General features: G+C 35.7%; 1 protein-coding gene across 1 annotated transcript in view; it reads left to right on the top strand.

The window, feature by feature from the left end:
* The window catches only part of osy (ABC transporter oskyddad), a 75289-nt gene that overhangs the window by 37495 nt on the left and 12720 nt on the right, over positions 1 to 25074 (top strand). The window contains exons 2-10 of the mRNA XM_073078048.1: positions 5863 to 6122; positions 7552 to 7711; positions 11042 to 11178; positions 13064 to 13189; positions 13728 to 13821; positions 15371 to 15556; positions 16439 to 16677; positions 18204 to 18447; positions 20606 to 20783. Coding sequence (XP_072934149.1) covers positions 5866 to 6122; positions 7552 to 7711; positions 11042 to 11178; positions 13064 to 13189; positions 13728 to 13821; positions 15371 to 15556; positions 16439 to 16677; positions 18204 to 18447; positions 20606 to 20783 — 1621 coding nt within the window. The 5' untranslated portion in view covers positions 5863 to 5865. The remainder of the gene's footprint in view (positions 1 to 5862; positions 6123 to 7551; positions 7712 to 11041; positions 11179 to 13063; positions 13190 to 13727; positions 13822 to 15370; positions 15557 to 16438; positions 16678 to 18203; positions 18448 to 20605; positions 20784 to 25074) is intronic.

The following is a 25074-nucleotide window of genomic DNA, read 5'->3' as shown; positions in this document are numbered from 1 at the left end:
TACGGGTTTGTACAACATTACACATAGTATAATTGTGAAAAAAGTGTGGGGCGCTTTTCGAAAACTGTTGTTTAACAGTTTTTAAATGTTTACATCGTCGAAAATCGTTAATCCTGCGGATGTTGATAAGGATGGTACAAAACTATTAAAATCGTGTATTGTCATCGTTTTTTATTATTCTTCAAAATTTTGAATTAAACTGTACGTTCAAAGTGTATAGAAATCGAGTTCAAAGATTTCGTTACATTGTTACATACATACTTACGAGTACATACAACCCAAGCTAATAAAAGCGTGTTAATTAAAACAAACTAATTCTTTTCGTGTAATTTTATTTACAGGTCCTATTGAAATTACTATAATCGAAATCAGTTAGAACAGATATCTAATTATTTTCAAAATACTGCATACACACATTTTACTAAGTGTAAAACAACGAGCTTTTGCCCGCGGCTTCGCCCGCGTTACGAAGTAATATTTTGATCCCCTATTTTATCCCCTTGCGGATCCCTTAGCGGATGCCTACGTCATAACATCTACCTGCATGCCAAATTTCAGCCCGATCCGTTCAGTGTTTTGGGCTGTGCCTTGATAGATCACTATGTCAGTCAGTCACCTTTGAGATATATACATATATTTAGACAATATCTTACTTTAATATCGAAATAATATTTTTTAACATAAATGTAAATTGAAAACCAGATGATATTCCTACTAATATTATGTTCTTATTTTAGGCATACATTCATTCTAGAACTAAATGTAATTTACAATAAATGTTTTTTTTTTATTTGAATTATAGTTAATCTTAATTAACGTATCTTTGTATGCACTGTACACTTGCAAATATAGAGTAGCGAAAAAATAATTTTGTGTATGTAAATCGCAAAATTCTTGAAGTCAACATATCTTATACTTATATGACATAAATAATTATATTATACGCCTGAATGTTTTGATAACCTTTGCCTCATGGAAACAGTAAGGTTTTCCTTAAGGAAAAGAAAAAGAAAATATCACATACCTCTGATAATATGCTTTCACATTCGCCGACACTTCGAGTTATAAATAAAAATACAAAATAATATTTTGGTTGAAAATGTGAGATATATTTTGCAAATCTGGTACTAAAAAAGAAATGTGCAGGAAATAGCGTGTAAAATATTATTTTTACTCTACTGCGGAGGGTAATGTTACTAGAGTGTAAAATTATTCGTGTATGACTTGCAGTCGGCTTGACGAATTTTAATATATGAGGTGTCGTTGGATTCGTATAATTTGTAAGTGTGACATAGGCCATATCTTTAAGCAGTCGGGTTTGTTTTTTTCATGAGTTTAATGCTCTAGTTGTAAGATGTAAAACGAACTTCCTTCCGAGGTATTCCCGTATCATGACTATCTCCCGTACGCCACTTAGCAGCATTCCTTAGGAATTCATCCTCGGTATATAAACACACAACCTTGTATATAAACGTTTATAAAGATGCTTTCTACACTCACAGCACCACACGAGGATTCCGTGTCTGGGGTGCCATGGACACAAAGAAAAATACACAAACACCCAGACCCAGAAACAGAAACCGAAATTCATCATTTAGATTTCTGTATGGCCGGGGATCGAACCCGAAACCTGTGCGTGTCAGACTAGTGTAGTGACCGCTAAGCCACGCGGGTCCTGTTTGTGACACTTCCTTTATTTTTTTCCGATATAGTTTTATTTACATCGATTCCAAAGTAGTACCTAGAGCAAAACGTTGCGAAGTTACTAAAATAGAGTAAAATGAATTGGACCGGTTTTGAAGTCCATTTTAACCCTGACATTTGGTTATAAATGACCGTATGGATGCTTCTGGCATTGGTACATTTTAGGGTTTTGTGGTTACATATTCATCGCTCAAATATCTATAGTTTGTATTCTAGTGTTTGTGCGATTGTTGCGTCTCAGAAAAAAGTGTGGCTGTTGTTCAGTTGTTGTCTTCTAGTTCTACGATATATATGATAGTTAAAAATCATACCAAAATTAAACAATACTCCTACAAGGGCTCCGAGAAGATTAAACGTCGGTTAATGGCATAGGAGCCCTCAGACGTACAATCATAACAATGTGACATTACATCTCTGACCGATCTTGGATGGAGGGTTGACTTTTTTTTTTTTTTTATAATATAGGAGTAGCAGACGAGCATGCAGTCCACCTGATGGTAAGTGGCTACTGCCGCCCATGATAGCCTAGTGGTTAAGAAACTCGGCCTCTCGATCGAGGGGTCCGAGGTTCAAATCCCAGGCACGCATCTCTGATTTTTCAAAGTTATGTGTGTATTAGAAATTAATTATCACTTGCTAAACGGTGAAGAAAAATATCGTGAGGAAAATTGCATACCTGAGAGATTGATAAAAAAAAATATAATCTCAAAGGTATGTGAAGTCTGCCAATACGCACTTGGCCAGCGCGGTGGACTATGGCCTAATCCTTCTCATTATGAGAGGAGACCCGTGCCCAGCAGTGGGACAGTAATGGGTTGTTGTTGTTGTTGATGTTGATGTTGATGATGATGATGATGATGATGATGATGATACTTATCTACGTCTACAATGTAGAAAAATAGTTTTTAACTAAGTATATTACGAATACAAAAGGTTTTATTTATAAGTTATTACGGACAGACATAAAAACATGTATACCATAAATCATTTAGGTTTTCAAACAAGATTTTCCGCTGTTTTTGTTTGTAACATGTAAAGTTATAACATGACAACTCAATGGGTATACTTTATTAAGTCTTTTGCGTCACTAAATTGTTTTTAAATATACACTATTAATACCTATAATATGGGGACCATTCATATGTACTAGAACAAAACTTATAATTTTTTCGATACGCTAGGCTAAAAAAACATTTTTTTCGCCGATGTTAGGCAGGGCAAACTCACGCTAGGCTGGAACTTGGGGTCCCCCTCACTCTGCGCCCAATGCTCCATCCTGTATTTATAATTCCAGTTGAATTGAATTTCCATAACTCCATTCCATAGTTCCATTGTTGTCATAGCAAATTTGAAATTAAAAACATATATAAAGTTGTACAAGTTCAAATCAAATCAAAATCGTTTTTTTTATTCAAAATAGGTTCTTTACAGAACACTTTTTGAATGTCAATACAACGAATCTTGTCTTGTCTTGACCGCAGGGGTGGCAACACACCTGTAACGCTTCAGGTAGAACCCTTATTCTATATTATTACTAGCTGACCCGGCAAACGTTGTGTTGCCATATAAATAAAAAAAATGTTACGGGTGAACAACACTTATCACTTAGGGGTATGAAAAATAGATAGTAGCCGATTCTCAGACCTACTGTATGTACATGTATATAAAATTTGGTGAAAATCGGTAAAGCCGTTTCGGAGGAGATTGTGACACGAGCATTTATATATAATATATGAGTGGCGACCACTTACCTTCTTTACTTACTTACACGTCAGATAGACTTCATGCTCGTCAGCTACTTCAATTTCATAAAGTATTGCCCGATTTCGACGACCCGCGTGTTGAAGCGGTCACCATACCGGTCAGACGCGCAGAGGGTCCCGGGTTCAATCACCGGCAATCATCATCAATCAAAAATTTAGGTTTCTGTTTCTGGGTCTAGGTGTTTATGTATTTGTCTATGTGTGTTCATAACTCCATAGCACGCACTATACAGGGAATTGTAGTGTGGGGCTTTGAGTGTAGAAAAGTGTTTTTTATGTTTATTACTTTGCCTTACCGTCTTTAAACGGTGGAATGTTGGTACCAATCATGTCACGAAGTTCTTTGTAGCTTATAATACAATCTCAGTATCCTACGTCAGTCGAGTAACAAGAAAAAATCCCGACAGAGGTCAAAACCGGTCAGACGCCGTTGTAAATGGAAAAATACTAACACCCATACCATTAGTTTAAAGATTAACCGTGTGAAAATATACATAACTAGGGATGTACAGATGAATCCGGAATGATCCGAAATTGATCTGGATACGGATACCTATACGAGAAATACTATATTGGTTTCGGATATGGTTATAGATATAATATTATTTCGGATTACACTTTACACTTTCTACACTCACAACCCCACACTAGGATTCCCTGTGTCGTGGACACACACAGAAACAAATACACAAACACCCAGACCCAGAAACAGAAACCTAAATTCATCATTTAAATATTTTTCTGGCCGGGAATCGAAACCGGGTCTCTCTGCGCGTCATACCTAGGATATTAAATTGTAAAAATAAAGATTTGATTTTGTTGACAAAGGTATCTCGCGACTACTGTATTACAGACACTCTCATTTAGACTTCGCCTGTCTGAAATTTTTCGAAAAAAAATCCTGTTTTTTTAAACAAAGGTATCTCGCGGCCACTGTCTCTGTATTTTATTTAGATTTTGGCTTATCTGAGATTATTCGAAACTTTTATATCAGATTCGGTTACGGTTTAAATAGATTTTTATTTCGGAGATCCGATAGTTTCGATTATGGTTGCGAATCAACAATTCTGATCGTAATCTATTTTTATTTATGAATAAAAAAATATATAACGGCAGTGATAGCCTTGTTAAAACTCCTTTCAACCTGTGTATCCGATATTCGAATCCCACCTCTGTGTCTATTACAATTTAATATTTTCCATAAAAAGTAATGAAAACATCATGAGGAAATCTACACGCCTGAGTTAAAAAAAGTTCTAAAGGGTGTGTGTAATCTTCCTATTTGCTGTTGGCCAGCGCGGTGGACTATGGTCCCTTACTATGAGAGTACGATAATTATTTTAATGGTCATGTGTATGTCACTATATATTTATAGAAAAAAACCCGGCAGTCGGCAAACAGTAAAATTATAGTAAGTAATATGTTATACTATAGTAAGTAAATACCGATAATACCGACTAAATGTGAACTGGCGCTTAGACTAAGTTGTCGTGATTTGTGGAATGCGGTACACGATATTATTAACGTCATTATTGATACATAAAATACACTCTGTGGTAATTATTGACATCGACAATGTCACAACACAATCATAATATCATAAAATTCAGAGAATTCCGCCTATCTGTACACTTTGTGGTAAACTTCCAGTGAGACTGGATACAGTCTTTATTTTCCAAGATTTTCTTCTTGAAAGTACCAAACGAACATGCAGTTCACCTGATGGTAGGTGCACACTGTCCGTGGAATTCAGTTATTAACTGGAAATTGAATAGTAATACTATCTGGAATCAGCTATTCCTGAGGACTAAGTTGAAATTTTTCTTTAATTTTACTACAATTTTCAAATGAACATAGTTACAATACGTTACACTACAGTAAGCTAGAAGTAGATGCGACGTTGATGCTTCAGGATTTTAACCACGAAAGAATTAATCGTCTTTTTATAATGAGCATAAATTAAGCAATGTAATTATCCTGAGATATTGAAAAATGGCTACTCAGTTGTTATTTTTTGTCCTCTCATCCAAAACATAGCGCCGCTACCCTGCTATTATGAAATAGAAATAAGTATTGCAGTATCACAGTACAGCTGAGATTTAAAATAAGTGGCATAAAAACATAAAATGTACAATAATGCAAGTCTACCAACGCAGTTCGTCTGTCATAAAAAGTTGTGAGATCTAATGTACAAGTTAGTTTATTCAGAACCTACCTATGGGAGCATCTATCCAACTTTCGTCATAAATTTGTACAACATTTTATAATAACCAAATACATATATTTATCTTTTCAAAAATAGAATGAATTGGCTATTGTGATACTACAATACTAAAGAATATAAGTACATTCTGGGACAAAAAATGCTTATATAAAATATTCTCTCTTTTCTCAGACAATGCCAGCCTACGACAACGAAGGGGCGACGATATCGATGGAGGATGTTCGGGAAGATGAGGAGCCAGTCAGAGTCAGCACCATCGAAGAAGAGTTAGCAGCGAGAAGACTGAAGCAGATGAAGACACAGAAGTCTACAGTATCTTCTAGGAAGCAACAGGCAGTGTGCGTGAGACGAGCGCACAAGAAGTATGGGACGACGAATAATCCTAATATTATTCTGGATGGGTTGAACATGACTGTGCCTAAGGGTACTATGTAAGTAATTTTGAATTATTTAATTAACGTTTCGTGTGTTGTAGGTGCTATGAACGCAAACAAAGATAAATTCGCAAAAGTCAGATTTAGAATATAAATTTGAATGTATAGTTTAGATGGGTGCGCTTGAAAATACACAACAAGCGTTTTAATTATTGATGGTGGTAGAACCCTTTGTAGTGGGATTCCGGAAGTACCCCACATTTTTTGTTTAATAACAGCAGTGTTGGCTTTGACGCATGTGGTAAGGGAGATATACTTATCCGAGGCGTTCCAACTTATTCCTCAGGGGGTAGCAACGAATCCGTGGCCAAACTTCGGGACTCTTATTTTATATGTGGTTGATTACAACAAGTAGTAATACTGGAAATATAATGGCAGCATACGTGATATTTTTGGCACTACACGAATAATATTACAATCACTTTAATGCGCTTCCAAAAAGTAAAAATTAACATTACCACTGTACATATTATCGTAATAACAACATTTTTGGTAGACAACCTTGGAGCTGAAGTTTTATAATTTACAGAAAAAAGACAATGCAGTGTGTTTGTGTATAAATAACATGAAAATAGGAACAGCTAGAGTTTAAGTCGAAACTACTGAAGTAGTTACTGACGTAATGTATAAACTTGACTATGATATAAAAAGAATACTTGAAGTGTACAAAAAATATTCGCTTACAGCAGAAATATTGTTGTGTAAATCCAATATTTTGTCTTTAATGGATTTCTGCTGTGCACTAGTCTCTTCTCACATTAAGAAGAGTTTAGGGTTTAATCTACCACTGTAGTCAAATGAGAACTGGATATCACTTAGAATTTTTTTTATAGAACTTTCAGGGAAGTTCTCGAAGAACTTTCTCGAATTTCTTCTTCTGCTATAAATCCGGTGGTAATTAATTTTCTATGGGCAATAGGCATGTAACTTCGAATAGTTTAGAATGGCTCAAAGATGCCAGGATTTGAACTTAATATCTCCAAAGTGATAGGTCATTTATAGCACGACGCCATTACTGTTATACTTACTGTAGTGTTCCAAAAATTCATAGAGTGAATTCTGACTAGTGAATTCCCACTTGTAGCTGTGACAGCCTAGTGGTAAAGAAACTCGGCATCTCGATCGAGGGGTCCGAGGTTCAAATCCCAGGCACCTCTGATTTTTCATAGTTTATTGTACGTATTAGAAATTAATTATCACTTGCTAAACGATGAAGGAAAACATCGTGAGGAAACCTGCATACCTGTGAGATTTATAAATAAATCTCAAAGGTATGTGAAGTCTACCAATACGCACTTGGCCAGCGCGGTGGACTATGGCCTAATCCTTCTCATTATGCGAGGAGACCCGTGCCCAGCAGTGGGACAGTAATGGGTTGATGATGATGATGAAATTCCCACTTACCGAGTTCGCCATTCCTTTTCAGATACGGTCTTCTTGGTGCATCTGGGTGTGGGAAGACCACCCTCCTCTCCTGCATAGTGGGTCGACGTAGGCTCAATTCTGGAGAGATATGGGTTCTGGGTGGAAGACCAGGCGGACCTGGCAGCGGTGTTCCTGGGCCACGGATTGGTTATATGCCTCAGGTAATTCAATGAAGTCATTTTCTTCTACTTTTTCTATATTCACAGTTCGCAGATACCAGATGGTTTTCTGGAAGTCAACAGACAGGCACGGAAGTGTCACCAGAAAAAAGTACTCTGTGAAGATGTTAAGGGATAATTCCTTTTCCTATTTTTGAGAGTTCACATATTTGTACACAAAAATGTATAATTTCCACACCACAATCTTCTTTATCGAGGAATCAAGTAACATTTCGCTTATAATAAACGATTTCGAAAATCAGATCTGCCTCAAAAATGCGCTTAGGTCATGAAACCAATCAGTTTAAGAAGTCGAAAAAGATATAAATTAAGTCAAATTAAAAACAAACATTTATGGGTTCCCTGCCCTAACGGTAAAAACGGAACCATATTACTAAGCTTCCGCAGTCTGTCCGTCTGTCACGGGGCTCTATCTCTTAAACCGTAATAGATAGAAACTTAATTGTTTCACATACTACGTACAACGGTGGCAGCTATAGCAACAAATACTAAAAATAAGCAAATAAAAACTTAATTTCGACGGGTCCTACGTAAACTGGTGCAAGTGCGTATCCACAACTTTACAGTAGAGCGATTTGAATGTTCTAATGCGTGTAACTTTAACATTATTCAACGTACATAGTTAAAATTTTAAAATGGTATAATTGAATCCTTTTGAAAAAAAACTGCATTATACGTGTAATGTTAAAGTTACACGCATTGGAACATTCAAATCGATCTACTGTAAAGTTGTGAAAACGCACTTGCACCAGTTTATGTAGGACCCGTCGATTTATTGTAAAACACAGCTTTTATTACTAATCATACAGTTGTTCAGAATAATCTTTGGTCCGCTATGAACCACCTTCTATATACAGAAATTAATTATGAGAATTTCATGTCATGTGATGAAACGTAAGCTAGAAAAATACGTAAGAATCACGACAGACAACAATGATGCTCTCATTAAACTAATTATTGCAATTAGACGCAAGATTACAGCAAAAAGTAATAGCACTTTGTGTTTTTCTCATTTGATGCGGTTTTTCAAAACCGCTCTGGCCTTGAGTTTGTTTGGCTGTTTTATGTCCCAATGCTGGGCAATTTTCTTCCCACTAGTATTAAGGATACGTTTATGTATTTGCTAAATCATGAGTCTTTTATAACATTTTTATTAATTCACTTTTTTTGGTAAAATGTGATAAATTAGTTAGTGTAACCTTCCCGATTACTTAGATATTTTACATATTAAACGTATAACAATCATCGGATGACAATACTTATAGAAGAAAATAATTTAAACGAAAACGTAGGGCGCATATGATGCAAAATTGTTATATATTAGTAGACAATATCAGAAAAATTACTTCTGCGACTTATCACTTCATATCATTTACAGTATTATACAGGGTGTCCCGTAAGTACCACGACAAACTTGGGGAGAACATAGGTGAGGGTCTGACCTCTCTGGGAAAAAAAAATTACCTTGGTAAAAGTGTCACCGTTTTTGCACTATCAATTGTTTTAGATTTTTTGAGATATTCAGCCCTCTTCATCTTCTTTCGTTAACTGCGTGTACAAATTTGGTGTTGCAGTGTTAATTTTTTCTGATAAGTACTATCAGATAGTTGGTCTATCATATTGAAATGTAAATTGGTTAAAAGATGTAAAGGAACCATGAAAAAAAAGGAATGTTTTTAGATTTTAATTTTTTTACTATTTTTCCCTCAACTTTGACTCGTCACGGTGAAAAAAAAATGTACTGGACTATAAGTGTACGTTGCACCAAAAAATATGTCCAGTTAATAGAGATTTCAAAAAGGTACCACACTTTCTATTTAAAGTTGAAAAAAAAAAGTTAAGACCGTTTTTGCATGAAAGGGACTGAAACCAACTAAAACGTAATGATAGAGTTTTTATTTAAAATACGGTTTCTACCGACGCACAACGTGTCAGGCAGTACTAAATTACATTATTACCTAGTTACACACTTAAAAATATCATTCTTCATTTGTAAAAAAACTATTTAGTAACTATCTAGCAAACAAAGTATTACAATTTATTAAGTCAATTTTTACCTACTTTGAACTGTCGTTTCGAAGTGAAACTTCGTACATGTATGTAATTTGAATCGCAATACCATAATTTGACATCTTGGAACAGATCTGATGATGTAGCCAGCAGGTGCATGGTTCATTTCTTAGTAAATCCCTCGAGTTTGGGCTAAATTGGTAAGAGATCTACCATCCATATCCTGGCTCCATCATCAGATCTATTCCAAGATATCAAATTAAGGTATTGTCATTCAAATTACATACATGTACGAAGTTTCACTTCGAAACGACAGTTCAAAGTAGGTAAAAATTGACTTAATAAATTGTAATACTCTGTTTGTTAGTTAGTTACTAAACTGTTTTTTTACAAATGAAGAATGATATTTTTAAGTGTGTAACTAGGTAATAATGTAATTTAGTACTGCCTGACACGTTGTGAGTCGGTAGAAACCGTAATTTAAATAAAAACTCTATCATTACGCTTTAGTTGGTTTCAGTCCCTTTCATGCAAAAATGGCCTCAACTTTTTTTCTTCAACTTTAAATAGTAAGTGTGGTACCTTTTTGAAATCTCTATTAACTGGACATATTTTTTGGTGCAACGTACACTTATAGTCCAGTACATTTTTTTTTTCACCGCGACGAGTCAAAGTTGAGGGTAAAATAGTAAAAAAATTAAATTCTAAAAATATCCCTATTTTTATCAGGGTTCCTTTACATCTTTTAACCAATTTACATTTCAATAAAATAGACCAACTATCTGATAGTATTTAACAGAAAAAATAAACACTGCATCACCAAATTTGTACACGCAGTTAACGAAAGAAGATGAAGAGGGCTGAATTTCTCAAAAAATCTAAAACAATTGATAGTGCAAAAACGGTGACACTTTTACCAAGGTATTTTTTTTTTCTCAGAGAGGTCAGACCCTCACCTATGTTCTCCCCAAGTTTGTCGTGGTATTTACGGGACACCCTGTATATTTTTTAGACGAGATACAATAAATAAGTTATCTTCCGGATGCCTCATATGATTTTCGTTTCAATACTGTACTAAATAAATTAGATAGAAAGTTTTGGATAGTTATATCGTTTGGGTATGCATTGGTGAGGGCAGTAGACAAATAATTCGGGAGGAAAACATTGCCTAATTCCTACACACAGTATCATAGTTGCCTCTTGCGACATCCACTGGAAAGAAAACTTTTACGTCAGTAGGATAATATATCTGTGACTTTTACGCTGTTAGTGTATCTCTAAATTGTATTTTGTTTATTTCAGGAAATAGCACTGTTCGGCGAGTTCTCCATACGAGAGACTATGATATACTTCGGATGGATATCCGGCATGACCACCAGAGACGTTGACGAGAGAATCGACTTCTTGATATCCTTACTACAGCTTCCTAATCCTACCAGGTAGATATTAGCAGTATTTTTATATGGTATCTTAAATATGGTAGAACCGTGTGGTTCGACTACGACGGCACCACCGCCACAACTAAGTATTTCTGCCTAATAACAGCAGTGTTAGGCGCTGCTGTGTTCCGGTTTGAAGGGTGTGGTAAGGGAGACAGACTTTTCCGAGGCGTTCCAGCTTAGTCCTCAGGGATAGCGGCGCATCTGTGGGCGAACTCAGGTAGGTATCTAATCTTATCTGGGTTTGACTACAGATGTCCAGATGGCAGTAGCCATTTACCATCAGGTGACTGCATGCTCTGATAAGCTTATATTATAAAAGAAATACAAAGTTAAGCAACGTCGAATGCGACCAGGAGTGGCATTGGTGACCGTTAGTGGCTAACATGGCACCTTAAGCATTCTATCAGAAAGCAGTCGTTAATCTTATCGAAGACTTTATGAGTGGTTTGAAAATACACACGAGGTAAGCAGATATAAATAAAAATATGTATATTTAATAGATTCAAACTAATGAGCGGAAATAAATAATTTTGAATGGCAAAATTATGCATTAAAATTTATATCAACAACAATTTTTTATAACTTTAGAATTAATGTGTGAACGTGCTATTAGTGTCGTAAATAAGCGTTATTAATTATAATAGTTAATTAACTATATTATTATGTGATAAATTAGTTAATATAACCGGTATTCCATCCCTATATTTACAATTTTACGTCTTAAAGGTTATAGATCTTATTTTTCGATATTGTTTAGAATTCTCATGTAATATTGTGGTACTAAATAGGTGAAGGTGGTAGAACCCTTTGTGGTTCGACTCCGGCAGCACCACCGCCACATCTATTTCTGTCTAATATTAGCAATGTTAAGCGCTGCTGTGTTCTGGTTTGAAGGGTGTGGTAAGGGAGATATATTTTTCCGAGGCTTTTCAGCTTAGTCTTCGGGGGTAGCGGCGCATCTGTAGCCGACCTCAGGTAGCAATCTAATCCTATCTGGGGTTGATTACAGTTGTCCATGAGCGGCAGTAGCCACTTACCATCAGATGACGGCATGATTGTCTGCTACTTCTCTATATATTATAAAAAATGCCAAAAGTTTTTTTTTCTAACTTGCTTAAGTACTTTTAGTTCAAACTTATTCGTAAACTAAAAACATTTGCTTACGTAAAATATTGTATAAAGTGGCCCTATTCGCTATTCGGTCTTAAAAGCATTTCAGACGTGACCCATAAAGGTCCAATTTCGAATTTGTATTAAATTGAAAGAAATGTATAAAAAGACTGAAGTTTTGAGTTACTGGCCCATAGTTATTTTCAAACAGCACACTAGGATTCCCTGTATCGTGGGTGCCATGGACACAAACAAAGACGAACACAACCAGACCCAAAACAGATATCTAAATTCATCATTCAGATGTCTGGCCGGGGATCGAACCCGGGACCGTTTACACGTATCGGTATGGTGGCCGCTCCACCACAAGGGTCGTCATATATGTAATATTAGATGTAGAGGATACCTGGATCTGTTTAACTACTTTCGGAGATGTCTGTAGCTATTATTGAAAGTGTAGGTCCAGTAATAAACCTGTAAGGTTTTATACATTGATTGAATAGTTGAATAGTAAAATTGAGGACAAGGTTTTAAAGGTGGTTGAAACTTTAGACTCCGGAGGTACTACTACCACACCTATTTCTGACTAATAACAGCAGTGTTAAGCGCTGATTTATTTATTGCACACATAACTTTGAAAAATCAAAGGTGCTTTCCAAAGATGCGAAACTTGGACTCTAGTTTAGAAGGCCGAGTTTCTAAACACTAGGCTATTACTGCCATCTTGTCATTATTCTTCAAGTGAAATTAATATTATTGTTGTTTATTACAGACAAGTGAAGAACTTATCAGGTGGGCAGCAACGCAGGGTCTCCCTTGCAGCGGCGCTACTCCACGACCCAGAACTCCTCATTCTTGACGAGCCCACTGTTGGGGTTGACCCTGTTTTGAGACAAAGGTGAGGCAGTTTGTAATCGCATAAAAGCCAAAAGGTGATAGGTATTATAGTAAAAAGTTGTCCTGCTATAAAATTATCTTGACAACGGTGCTTCCAAGCCCAGAAGGATCTCTATGTTTAATATTATCCTTATGTTTTAATTCCAATAAGTATCAAGTAATAAATATCTAATATTTTAAACGTATTAGTAGAAACCTTGGTGGTTTAACCCTGGAGGCACCACGCCACACCTTTTTCTGTCAAAAAAAAGGAGTATTTAGCGCTGCTGTGTTCAGGTTAGAAGGGTGTGGTAAGGGAGACATACGAATCCGAGGTGTTCTAACTCAATCATCAGAGGTAGAAACGCATCTGTGGCTGACCTGAGGTAGTCTGGCAGGTAGTAATCTTATGCCATCTGGAGTTGATTACAGATGTCTATGAGTGGCAGTAGTCACTTACCATCAGGTGGACTGCATTCTCGATTGCTACTTCTATATATTTGTTCCATATATTGTCATCCAAAATAGTTTATTTAAGGTTTAATATGTTTTTCTTTCAGCATTTGGGACCATCTTGTGGAAATATGCAAAGGAGGCAGAACGACCGTTATCATCACCACTCACTACATCGATGAGACCAAACAGGCGAATATTGTGAGTACTATTCCTTTTTAACTGACGTCCACGATGAAACGAAAATACAAAAACAATGTAAATAAATGTTGGTTTCATGTATTAAGCTTGGTCACGGTGTAAACATCGTGTGCAATATGAGCGATGTCGACTTCAGAACTATAATAACATTTACCTATTTAAAATATTTTTAATTTGCATCGATACCTAGGTATAGTTCACGCCAAACTGCTAGTCCGCTCTGAAGTTGTTGCGAGCAGGTGTAGTCATACAATTTGCTGTGGCGACGCGATTCATTTCTATATTCAGAGAAGACTAGCAGTTTTAGGCGGACTATACATACAAATCAAGCTAATAAAAGCATAGTAAAAAATAACCACCACTATTATATTTTTGCTCCAGAACGGACGGTTAATCGCTAATCTTAATAAGTTAAAAAAACAGAATCGCGGCTAAATTAACATCTTTGAATAATAAACAAAATATATTAAAACAACATTTCACAAAGATGTTTACAACTTTGTAATTTTTCGTAGACGCTATAAATTGTTTCTGATAATGACTTTTATGAACGTTATAATTTTGTGGCGAAGTTTTCTGTTGTTTAAACACTTTTTTATACTGTTTTAGAAATTGGATAACTTTTTTGGTTTATGTGAAGTGAATTGGATCCATAATTATGTCTATTAAACTTCACTCTTTAGAACAGTGTAGCTTTAACGTTATTTTTATTATAAAAATGTTGCTATAACTAATTATATTTGAACATACTGTATTATGTAATTACGTCAAATGTGAAGGACCTTCTAAGAAATATAATATAACATAACATAATATGCACACATATGGAGTTTCTTGCGCCGCTTCTTCTCCATAGTGAAATACCTTCCGAAGCGGTGGTAGTTTGTTGACTTTGAAAAAGTATTTTATATGAATCAATTTTGAATAAATGAGATTTGAATTTGAATTTGAAATTACGTAAAATGTGAGGGTAGAAACCTTTGTGGGTCAACTCCGGCGGCACCACTACCACATCTATTTCTGTTACAACAGCAGTGTTAAGCGCTGCTGTGTTCTGGTTTGAAGGGTGTGGTAAGGGAGAGATTATTATTCGTGGCCTTCGAACTTAGTGTTCAGGGGTAGTGCCGCATCTGTGGCCAACCTCAGATAGGAATGTAATCTTATCTGGGGTTGATTACAGTTGCCATGGTCAAGTAGCCACTTACGATCAGGTGGATTGTATGTATCATACATTTTATCTATCTGAAGAGGGTAATGTATTTCGAGCATCTGTATATCTCATTTCCTAGAACGATTTTTAAATATTCTCGGGTATGCAGGTTTCCTCACGACGTTTTCCTTCACCGTTTCAAGCAAGTGATAATTAAATTCTAATACGCACATAACTTCAATCAGAGGTCTAGGATTTAAACCTCGGACCCCTCGATCAAAGCCGTGTTTCTTAACCTAGTGGTTGAGTAGCCTAGTGGCTATGACTGCTGTTAAGAAGTTTATTTTATAAAAAATCTCTAGCTCTCTTTCTAAACATATATTTTAAATTATTCCTCAGATCGGCCTCATGCGTGGTGGTAGGTTCCTAGCTGAAGAGGGTCCTAGCGAGCTGATCCGTCGCTACAACGCTGAGAGTCTCGAAGACGTGTTCTTGAAGCTATCAGTGCTACAGAACATGGGGAAACGGCGACGATCCAGCATCCTCATTGGGGTCGTGGATAAAGTGGAGCTACCCTCAATACCAGTATGTATTCAGGTTTTTTTTATAAGGGTTGATTATTAATTTGTACTGTAAATGGATAAGGTAATATGAGAAAAATCTTCCCGAAAAATTGGTATAATTTCGCTTGTGACTTTGCACATACGAGTCATACAGTAACGCTGTTTGCCCACCGACCACCGATACCGAGTTGATACTGATGATTAATGACGGCGCCGAAGTAGTGTATATAATATAATAGCGTATGTAATAAGCCGCCGATATCGGTGGCGGTGGACAAACTATCGCCGTCACGACATAATTAAAATCGACCCGAAATAATCTCGTTCTCGGTATCGACACAACGACGACAAACAGCGTAACAGTAAAATTTTGATATTTTTGCTCGTTACACTTGTAAACAATGAAGATTGTGTTTCATAGGAGTGTTGAAATTTTTACATCGGTGTGAATAACCAAGTTCTAAAGAATAAGGAAATGTAAAAAAAGTTCAAAGGAGTTGCCATTAATTTTATAATAATATTTTTTTTAATCGAAAATTAAGCTCTAAATCTTTAAAAAGGAGCACCCTATAATGTTACGCTATGGTGTCGTTTATTTAACCGACCTAATTCCGGAACAAGCCGTGATATGATTTTATTTTAAACGCCGGATATTCGTTCACAATTACTATTTTTAAGGATTGCTTTAAAAAAGGGACAGTATTTAGTGACTGCTGATAGAAGTGACAATTAAGTAACTTGTGTATTTTTGAATTTTTTTTTGGTTTATAAATAAGTGGTAATGACCAATTTAAACTTTAATTTTTGATCATAAAGCGTTCGAGCTGATTTTTATTCAGTTAATGCGCCTAAAGAAGTCTGCAACTCGCTTCGATATTTAAACTAAACTTTTTATCTTCACCAGGACCCAACAGTAGACATAGAAGAAGCGGAGATAGGCGAAATATCCGGTGAATTTGGTGACAATGTATCAATGAGTAGCAAAGGGCGTGGGATAGTGGCCACCGAGCTCACCAGCCACGAGGCCCTTCCACCGGAGGACGAGCCCCCAGAGGGCTGCTTGGAGAGAATCAAACCCATGAAATGGCATCACATGAAAGCCCTGATTTGGAAGAACTTTTGGAGTCTGTTCAGGAACTTTGGGTGAGTGGGAATTTGTTGTTTACAGAGAAGTATGAATTGATTCATCAATCCAAAAAATGAGACTTTTGTTCGTTTCTTGTTTGTAGTTTTAGGAAAAAAGCGAATGGCTAAAAGTTGTGTTTTTGGATTACAATCCTGATTGAAAAAAGTTTGGGCTCGGTGGATTCTTAGTCTGTTAATATGCAGATATACATCTATGTATTCATACATTCATATATTAATTCATACATACATATATTCATTCATTCATTCATCGACAATATGTGTACTGTTTTATAAATGGAGGACCTCTTTATACAAGGGAGGATTCGTAATGTCTGAGGCTAATAAATTAGTAGATGACTGGAAGAGTAACCATCATTTTGGTTCAGTTTATCTCATGTTATAACAATTTAAGGACTTTTGTCTTAAAAAAAATTAAACTGCATTTTTATCTAAATTTAGTCTTAAAATAAATGAATCCTTCATTCATATTTAGTTTTAAATCTGACTTGATTCTTTCGCTTAAAAGCGCTTTTTTCATATTCTGAAAAAAGCCTTTTTTTGCGCACAATCTTCATGAATATGAAACCCCGAATCATAATAAGCCAAAGCCAACTTTTCCAAAGGAACATTAAATTAAGGATTACGTCTATATACAGGGTGTTAATAAAGATTTACGATCATTTTATACAGCTGTAGAGTTACGATAACTCGAGCTACTTGATTGATTGAGAACACCTTTTATAGTAGCTATAATATTTTTAGTACCGAATTGAGAGGATTGTACCATAAACATAATAATTTGTTGAGTGAAGATTTCCGGGTATTTTTATTATGATGCGATTAATTTTGATGTTTACAGGATTAGTGGGCTTAATTCTTATTGAGATTTTGCGTGTTTATTACGTATTATTTTTTCTATTGGTATTACAAATCAGTTTAACGATTTAATGAAACTTTGTTAGGATATCTATATTCCCAAAAAAAAAAAACATTTTTCTAAGTGGAATATTGATAAGAAGCCTACTTCGACTAACTTGATTCTAAAGATTTTAATCATTAAAAAAAAAAAAACGTTTAGGCCCAATTTATTTAATAATTTCAATGTTTATCTATTAATGATCGAAATTTTACCGTTTCTAGTAGGCAGACATTGTCAATGTAACTCTATTGAAATTTCGCGTACTCCCAGGACCTTGAGCAATAATTGGAAATCACTAATATAAAGTATTCTTCAAATTCACACCAACATCTTCCCAGCCTTCTAGCATTCATCATTGGGCTCCCGTATTCCAGATGATTTGTTCCACCTCGCGGTGGGCCACTACCACGTGGGTCTCTGGTGCTTATCTGGAGTTGATTAATGCCCGTGGACGGCAGTAGCCACTTACCATCAGGTGGACTGCGAGCTCGTCTGCTACTCCTATATTATAAAAAATCTCTATTGCGATTTCTTGTACTACCAGGGCCTTTAACACTAATTGTAAACCTTATATAGAAAGTCAAAATTCCTCAAAAGTCATCATCTTCATCTTCTTTCCCAGCCTCCTAGCATTCATCATCGGGCTCCCCGTGTCCCAGATGGTCTTCTTCTGCCTCGCGGTGGGGCACTACCCTGTAGGACTCCCAATAGCCGTGGTCAACTACGAACTAGGGCCTAACAACACTGAGGTTCTCTGCTCCTACGATAAGGACAGCTGCCCTCAGGACCCGGAGACCTATGATTGGAAGCTGACGAGGTTTAGCTGCATGTATCTGGATTATCTGTCGAAGCGGCAAGGGAATTTGGTGAGTTATTTTTTTTTACTTTTTTAGACTTTGACAAGTTGGTCAAGTGTGAGTCGGGCTCGTGAAATTAAAGTACCGAACAACAGGTTTTAGTGTTGTGTGTTTTAACAATAAATATGTATTTCTGGTCCTTCTGCTCGATTTTTATGTTTTGATTGTAGAAATGAAACGATAAAAAGTTTTGTGTTTTATACGATAAACCAGAAAAAGGTGAAAGATATATTGTTTATCTCATAGTTTCTTTACTTTTTTAGAAATTATTTGTTAGGCTGTCCGCCTAAATAACATATTATAATTAAAATTACGGACGGTTAACTAATACAGTTGTAAAGATCTCATAATGCAATAGAAACAGAACGATAGATTACAACTGGGTTCCCTTGTGCTCGGAATAAAAAAGTTATATTTTCTCATTTGAAACAAGAATTTTAATGTACAATTTTAAGCTTAGAAAAGACATTTAATACTTATTCAAAACAAAATCTAAGTAGGCAAGTGCTTAAGATTCCAGCTTAAAGATTTATTACAAAAAGTTAGTGTAATAATTTACATAGAATAATTTTCTTTCATTAGACGATATTGTTAACATAAATTTCTTTGCGACCTAAAACATTGGTAAGATTTAGGGATGGCGATTCTCTCCGAAAAATATCGATTCTTTAATCGATTCAAATCGAAGTGTTATAAATCGATTCACATAAAAATCGAGGCCCAAAGAATCGATTCTCCAAAAATCTATCTTCGATCTTTTCAGTTAAAAAAAGTCATCAGGATCAAACAAGCAATGAAATACGTATCCGGCAGCAAAAAATGTCCTGAACACATTCAACCAATATCGAAAATATCGACATTCGATTTTAGGATGAGAGATCGATTCACTGAATCGATCCATTACTGGAGATCGATTAAAATAATCGATTTTTTGGCCCAAAAGACCGATTCTTCGATTAATCGATCTCAGATTACCATGCCTAGTAAGATTTTATTTGGAAACTTAGGAACTTGTGGGAATACTAATTTTGGAAAAGTTCATGATATTTTAAGTAAAACAAGTAGTTATAGCTGGCTTTGCAACTGTGAAATTCTAATTTCGTTTTTACAATTCAGCAAGGATTCTTTTCATATAAAAGATAAATATTACGAACTTAGTTAAAAATAGATTTTTTTTATTTAGTAAATAAAGAATTTACTATTTTACTTTTTATAATTTACTATTTAAATATGCTTAATACCTACGGAGCGTAAAAGAAGTTAAATTAATGATTTGTTGAGGATGAACTTAATTTGTTTGCCCATGATTACATTTTTTTTAAATAATATCTAAAGAATTATAGAATGAATTTTATTGAAAAAGTTTTAGTATTTTCTTCTAGCAAAACGTATTATCTCAATCAATAAAAATGCATAATAGGACAAAACTCTTAAAAAATTGGATTTGCCCTGAAAAAAATCAGATTAAAACCTTTAGAAATTGAGGATACGTACACATATGAGGGTAGATACACGTTATTTAAATAGAAACATCCTTATCCTTACTTCCTTACTAATATTATAAATCCGAAAGTAACTCTGTCTGTCTGTCTGATTGTCTCTTCTTCACGCCTAAACCACTGAACCGATTTTAATGAAATTTTATACAAAGATAGTCTGAGACCCGAGAAAGGACATAGGATATTTTTTATCCCGGAAATCCCACGGGAACTAGGGATGACGATTTAACATCGATTAATCGGGGAATCGATCTTTTGGACGAAAAAAAAACGATTATTTTAATCGATATTAGTAAGGAAGGTAGTTAAGGATTGAATCGCAAACTATGCATTTGATCAATGATGATCTTTAGCAAAGTTGTTTTTCATGAGCCCACGAAGGTTCCAGGATTGGTACGACCAATTTTCGCCAGATGGCGCCACTATCGTTCCATTGAAGGTACGAATTTTCTGTTTTATGTATATTAGTATGTCATATTATTTTCTTTTAAACGCGGGCGAAGCCGCGGGCAAAAACTAGTAAAATATATTTTTAAAGGAGTATATGAGTAACACTGGTGCTAAGATACCCTGGGGCTAAGATTATTATAAGTTAATCCCTCAGATTTTGAAAAATCCGTGCCCGACAGTAACATATTTTTTTTAAATAAAATTCATATGATCTCCAGTTACTCTACCCAGACAAGGAGCAAGCGATGTTCGAAGCAGCACACGGCAAAGCTCGTGTCGTCCTTGTCTTCCCCGCGAACTTCTCACATAATCTGCAGGAGCGAGTGAAAGATCCGAGACACGCCGACAACTTCACTATCGACAACTCTGAGATGGAAGTGCATATGGATGATACTGGTGAGTGGATTATTCGATAAGAGCATAGATAAGTATAGATATCTCACCGCCTTGCAAATGGCTTAAGCGGCTGACAAACGTGTCAGCCATTTAATGAATGTCATGGTGTAATTTGGTCAAGCGCGGTAGATTATGGCCGAATACTTCCCATTCTGTGAGGACACCCGTGCCCAGCTGTGGGACAGTGATGTGATGATGATGACAATGAATACTAAAGTAAATGACCATGCAGTCCACCTGATGGTAAAAGGCTACTGTATGGACATCTGCACCCAATACATGTTATAAAATTCTCGTAAATATAGCATAAAATTTTCTGAACTATGTAACTTGTAGGCACTTGACCAACCTAACCAACCTAACCAACTATGGCTCTCCAATTCCATTCTGATATCATTCCCCCTACTGGGCACTGCAGGAAAATAAGATGTTGACAAAACTCGATTAGTTCACCAAAATCGCTTTAATATAAAACCAATCAAGTGAAACCACAAAAAATATCTTTAAGTCGCCAACCGGTCCGATTGTTGAATGTATAAATTTAATTTGCATGCAAATTCGGAAAATCTTTCGCGTCCCTCATTCCGATATTGAAAATCTTTAATTTGCAAAGAATAAAAATAGGTCGCCACGAATGAAACTCACTGGAAAATCTCATTAATCTCATCGTTATCTTTCAACCGCTTCTGAAATTATGAGTTGAGATAAGATTTGGGAATTTAAAATCTATAGTTATAGAAGTAATCTATACTAATATTATAAAGAGGAAAACTTTGTTTGTTTGTTTGATGGTAATGAATAGGCTCAAAAACTACTGGACCGATTTTAAAAATTCTTTCACCATTCGAAAGCTAATGTAGCTTTCATCCACGGGTAACATAGGCTATATTTCATATGAAATATATTTGATAAATAGATTTTGAGGCGGTACAAAGTTTGCCGGGTCAGCTAGTATAGTAATATAGTTATAGAAGGCGGAGGATATACATAAAGTTGGTAGATCCTTTGTGGTTCGACTCCGGCGGCACCACCTCCACACCTATTTCTGCCTAATAGCAGTGTTAGGCGCTGCTGTGTTCCGGTTTGAAGGGTGTGGTAAGGGAGACATACTTTTCCGAGGCGTTCCAGCTTAGTCCTCAGGGGTAGCGGCGCATCTGTGACCGATCTCAGGTAGGAAACTATCTTATCTTATCTTATCTGGAGTTGATTACAGACGTGCATGGACGGCAGTAGCCACTTACCATCAGGTGGACTGCATGCTCGTCTGCTACTCTTATATTATAATAAAAAAAAATCGCGCCGGATCTATATAAATATTATACTATCTATATATATATATATCTATATATCTATCTATATTATACATTTTTATGGTGGTTTAGGGAGAATTAAGGGATTTTAAGAACATCTGCACCACAATTCATCCCCATTGCCACGGAAGTTAGATTCAAATGATTAAATTTCAGAAATTAATCCATCCCCATTAAATCACAAGACTAATTGAAATTATTAAAATGAACGGAGTTTTAATTTATTTCCCGCGCTTTTGAAGATTTATTATGCGTTAAGCCTGACTTCAATATTAGCTTTATTGTCTTCGATTAGTTTAGTCTGTGGTAGGCATAGTGAATAGAATTCTGTTTTAATACCATAGACACAGTATTTGACTTTTTTCTTTATATTTTAAATGTCAATTTTGTGTATTCTTCTAAAATTTTACATCATTAAATTATTGCTGTTAGATTATTACCAAATATATAACAGAAATTTAGTTTTTCTATTGTCTATGGATGGACCATAGAAAATACCACAGATCATAAAAAATAGTCTAAAAGAAATTCAAACAGACGCCGATGTAGCGTGCTATATTTGAAACCAATTTTAATGCGTTCTGTATTTTAATGCTTGGTCTACATCTATGAGAAATGTATAAAGACCCCGAAATAGAGTGCTATATTAAGACCTAATGCGGTTTCTGTTATTTCCAAAATAGCGTACTATATTTGAGACCTATTTAATGCGGTGTCTAATGTTTCTACATTCTAAGTATTAACTTAATCTCTATTGCTCGTCGGTTTCAATTAAGCTTTGTTTCTGACCACGAAAACAGGTTAATTCGATCAGATCACGGTATCACTCGCTTGGGACCAGAACAATTTGGACAAAGGATATCGTCTTCAGTTTGTTGTATTTACGTCTTATGGCTTCATTAGGATTAGTTACCTTTTGTTGGTGTTTTGGGTATACGGATGTAACGTATATATCCTAATCTAGAATTATGTTCTTGTGTTTGGTGGAAAAGTGTAAATACCGGCTGACATATATGTAAGTGATAGAACCCTTTGTGATTCGACTCCGGCGGCACCACCGCCACACCTATTTCTACCTAATAACAGCAGTGTTAGGCGCTGCTGTGTTCCGGTTTGAAGGGTGTGGTAAGGGAGACAGACTTTTCCGAGGCGTTCCAGCTTAGTCCTCAGGGGTAGCGGCGCTGTGGCCGACCTCAGGTAGGAATATCTAATCCTATCTGGGGTTGATTACAGATGTCCATGGGCGGCAGTAGCCACTTACCATCAGGTGGACTGCATGCTCGTCTGCTACTCCTATATTATATAAAAAAAGACTATGAAGGTGGTAGAACGATTTGTGGTTCGACTCCGGCGGCACCACCGCCACACTCATTGCTGCGTCATAACAGTTAAGCGCTGCTGTGTTCTGGTATGAAGGGTGTGGTAACCCTTACTAATACGGATAAGTATGTCTCCCTGAGACATACCTAAAAGTTTTACCACCTAAAAGTATAATTATAGTGTTTCAGATTTATGTTCTTAATTAATTAGACAATTTATTGTTCTAAATTAGGTAAATTTATTATTCTAAAATAACGTTTTACTAGTAAGACAGTTTTTTAAATATAGTGCATCAATTTCATTCTAGTGCAAATATTTTTTACCTAGTACCTATCTATAATAGTAATAATGATTGTGTAGTGTTTAAATGATTAAATGCAAAGCAGTAATAGCCCTCGATCGAGAGGCCGAGTTTCTTAACCACTAGGTTAAGAAGGATAGGGGTTCGAGGTTCAAACCCCAGGGACGCACCTCTGATTTTTCAAAATTATGTGCGTATTAGAAATTAATTATCACTTTCTTAAACGGTGAAGGAAAACATCGTGAGGAAACCTGCATACCTGAGAGATTTATAAAAAAAATCTAAAGGTATGTGAAATTAACCAATACGCACTTGTCCAGCGCGGTGGACTATGGCCTAATCCTTTTCATTCTGAGAGGAGACCCGTGCCCAGCAGTGGGACAGTATTTGAATTTGAAATAAACAGTTTAATGTTCTGAAGTAGATAGATTTATTATTCTAGCCTAAAGTTTCAAGTTAGCCTAAAGTTTAGTAATTTGTTGTAATCTTTTTTTTTCTCTAGTATGTAATTTTTTTACGCAGAATTGCGTTGCTTTGAGAGTTACGGAAGAGAACCCATCCATTATGTATTAAATAAACATAGTTACAACGTAAGTGATATGCGGATATCTTCTTATCTAAATATACGAATCCTTTGAGTATTCAGTTTACATCTCAGATACTATTGGTTGTCAAGTTTGTTTTGTGGTGACGCTACACTATCGCTGAGAATTCTGATTCTTTATACATCGTAATTATTAAATAATAGTTAGAAAAGAGGCAGGATTTTAACATAGTGTTAATTTTGTCCAAACATTTATTCTAATACCAAACGAGTCCAAACTTTAATGATTCAAATTGGTGTAGAAAAAGTTTACAATTTTCAATAAGTGGCTGATAGAACATCAATTTACGAATTTTATTAAACAGCAATCCGAATAACAACAATCCGCGATTGTCACGATTACAATTATTACAAAGGGTTTCACATTTACCTTTTTTCCACCATATAAATAACTACAACAAGAGTCAATAAAATGGACCACTATTTATGGGACACCCTGTATATAAAACCATAAATAATATGGCAGTTGCTTTCAGCGAGAGTGTATCACCATCATAAGGACAAAATATCCCTTGAATTCCGTTTTTTCGTATCAAATCCCAAAGCGTAGTGTAACCCGGATAATCTGGAGCCCTCGACCTGTAGGACCCTTATTGGTTGGTTGGCTATAAACGCTTGCTTCATTCTTCAACTTCGTTCCGGTCTGAGTGAGTTTAATCTTTAATCATTCGTTAAGTTCAATGCGAGTTCTTTCTCCGGAGTTTTCGTGTTTCATTTGTTTTGGTAATAGTGTTTCATAAGGATCGTAGGATGATG

This window comes from Epargyreus clarus, unplaced genomic scaffold (assembly GCF_041222505.1).
Source record: "Epargyreus clarus isolate Ecla_fem2 unplaced genomic scaffold, WU_Ecla_fem_2.2 ptg000002l, whole genome shotgun sequence".
In the NCBI taxonomy this organism is placed as follows: domain Eukaryota; kingdom Metazoa; phylum Arthropoda; class Insecta; order Lepidoptera; family Hesperiidae; genus Epargyreus; species Epargyreus clarus.
This window is presented reverse-complemented; position numbering and strand designations above follow the sequence as displayed.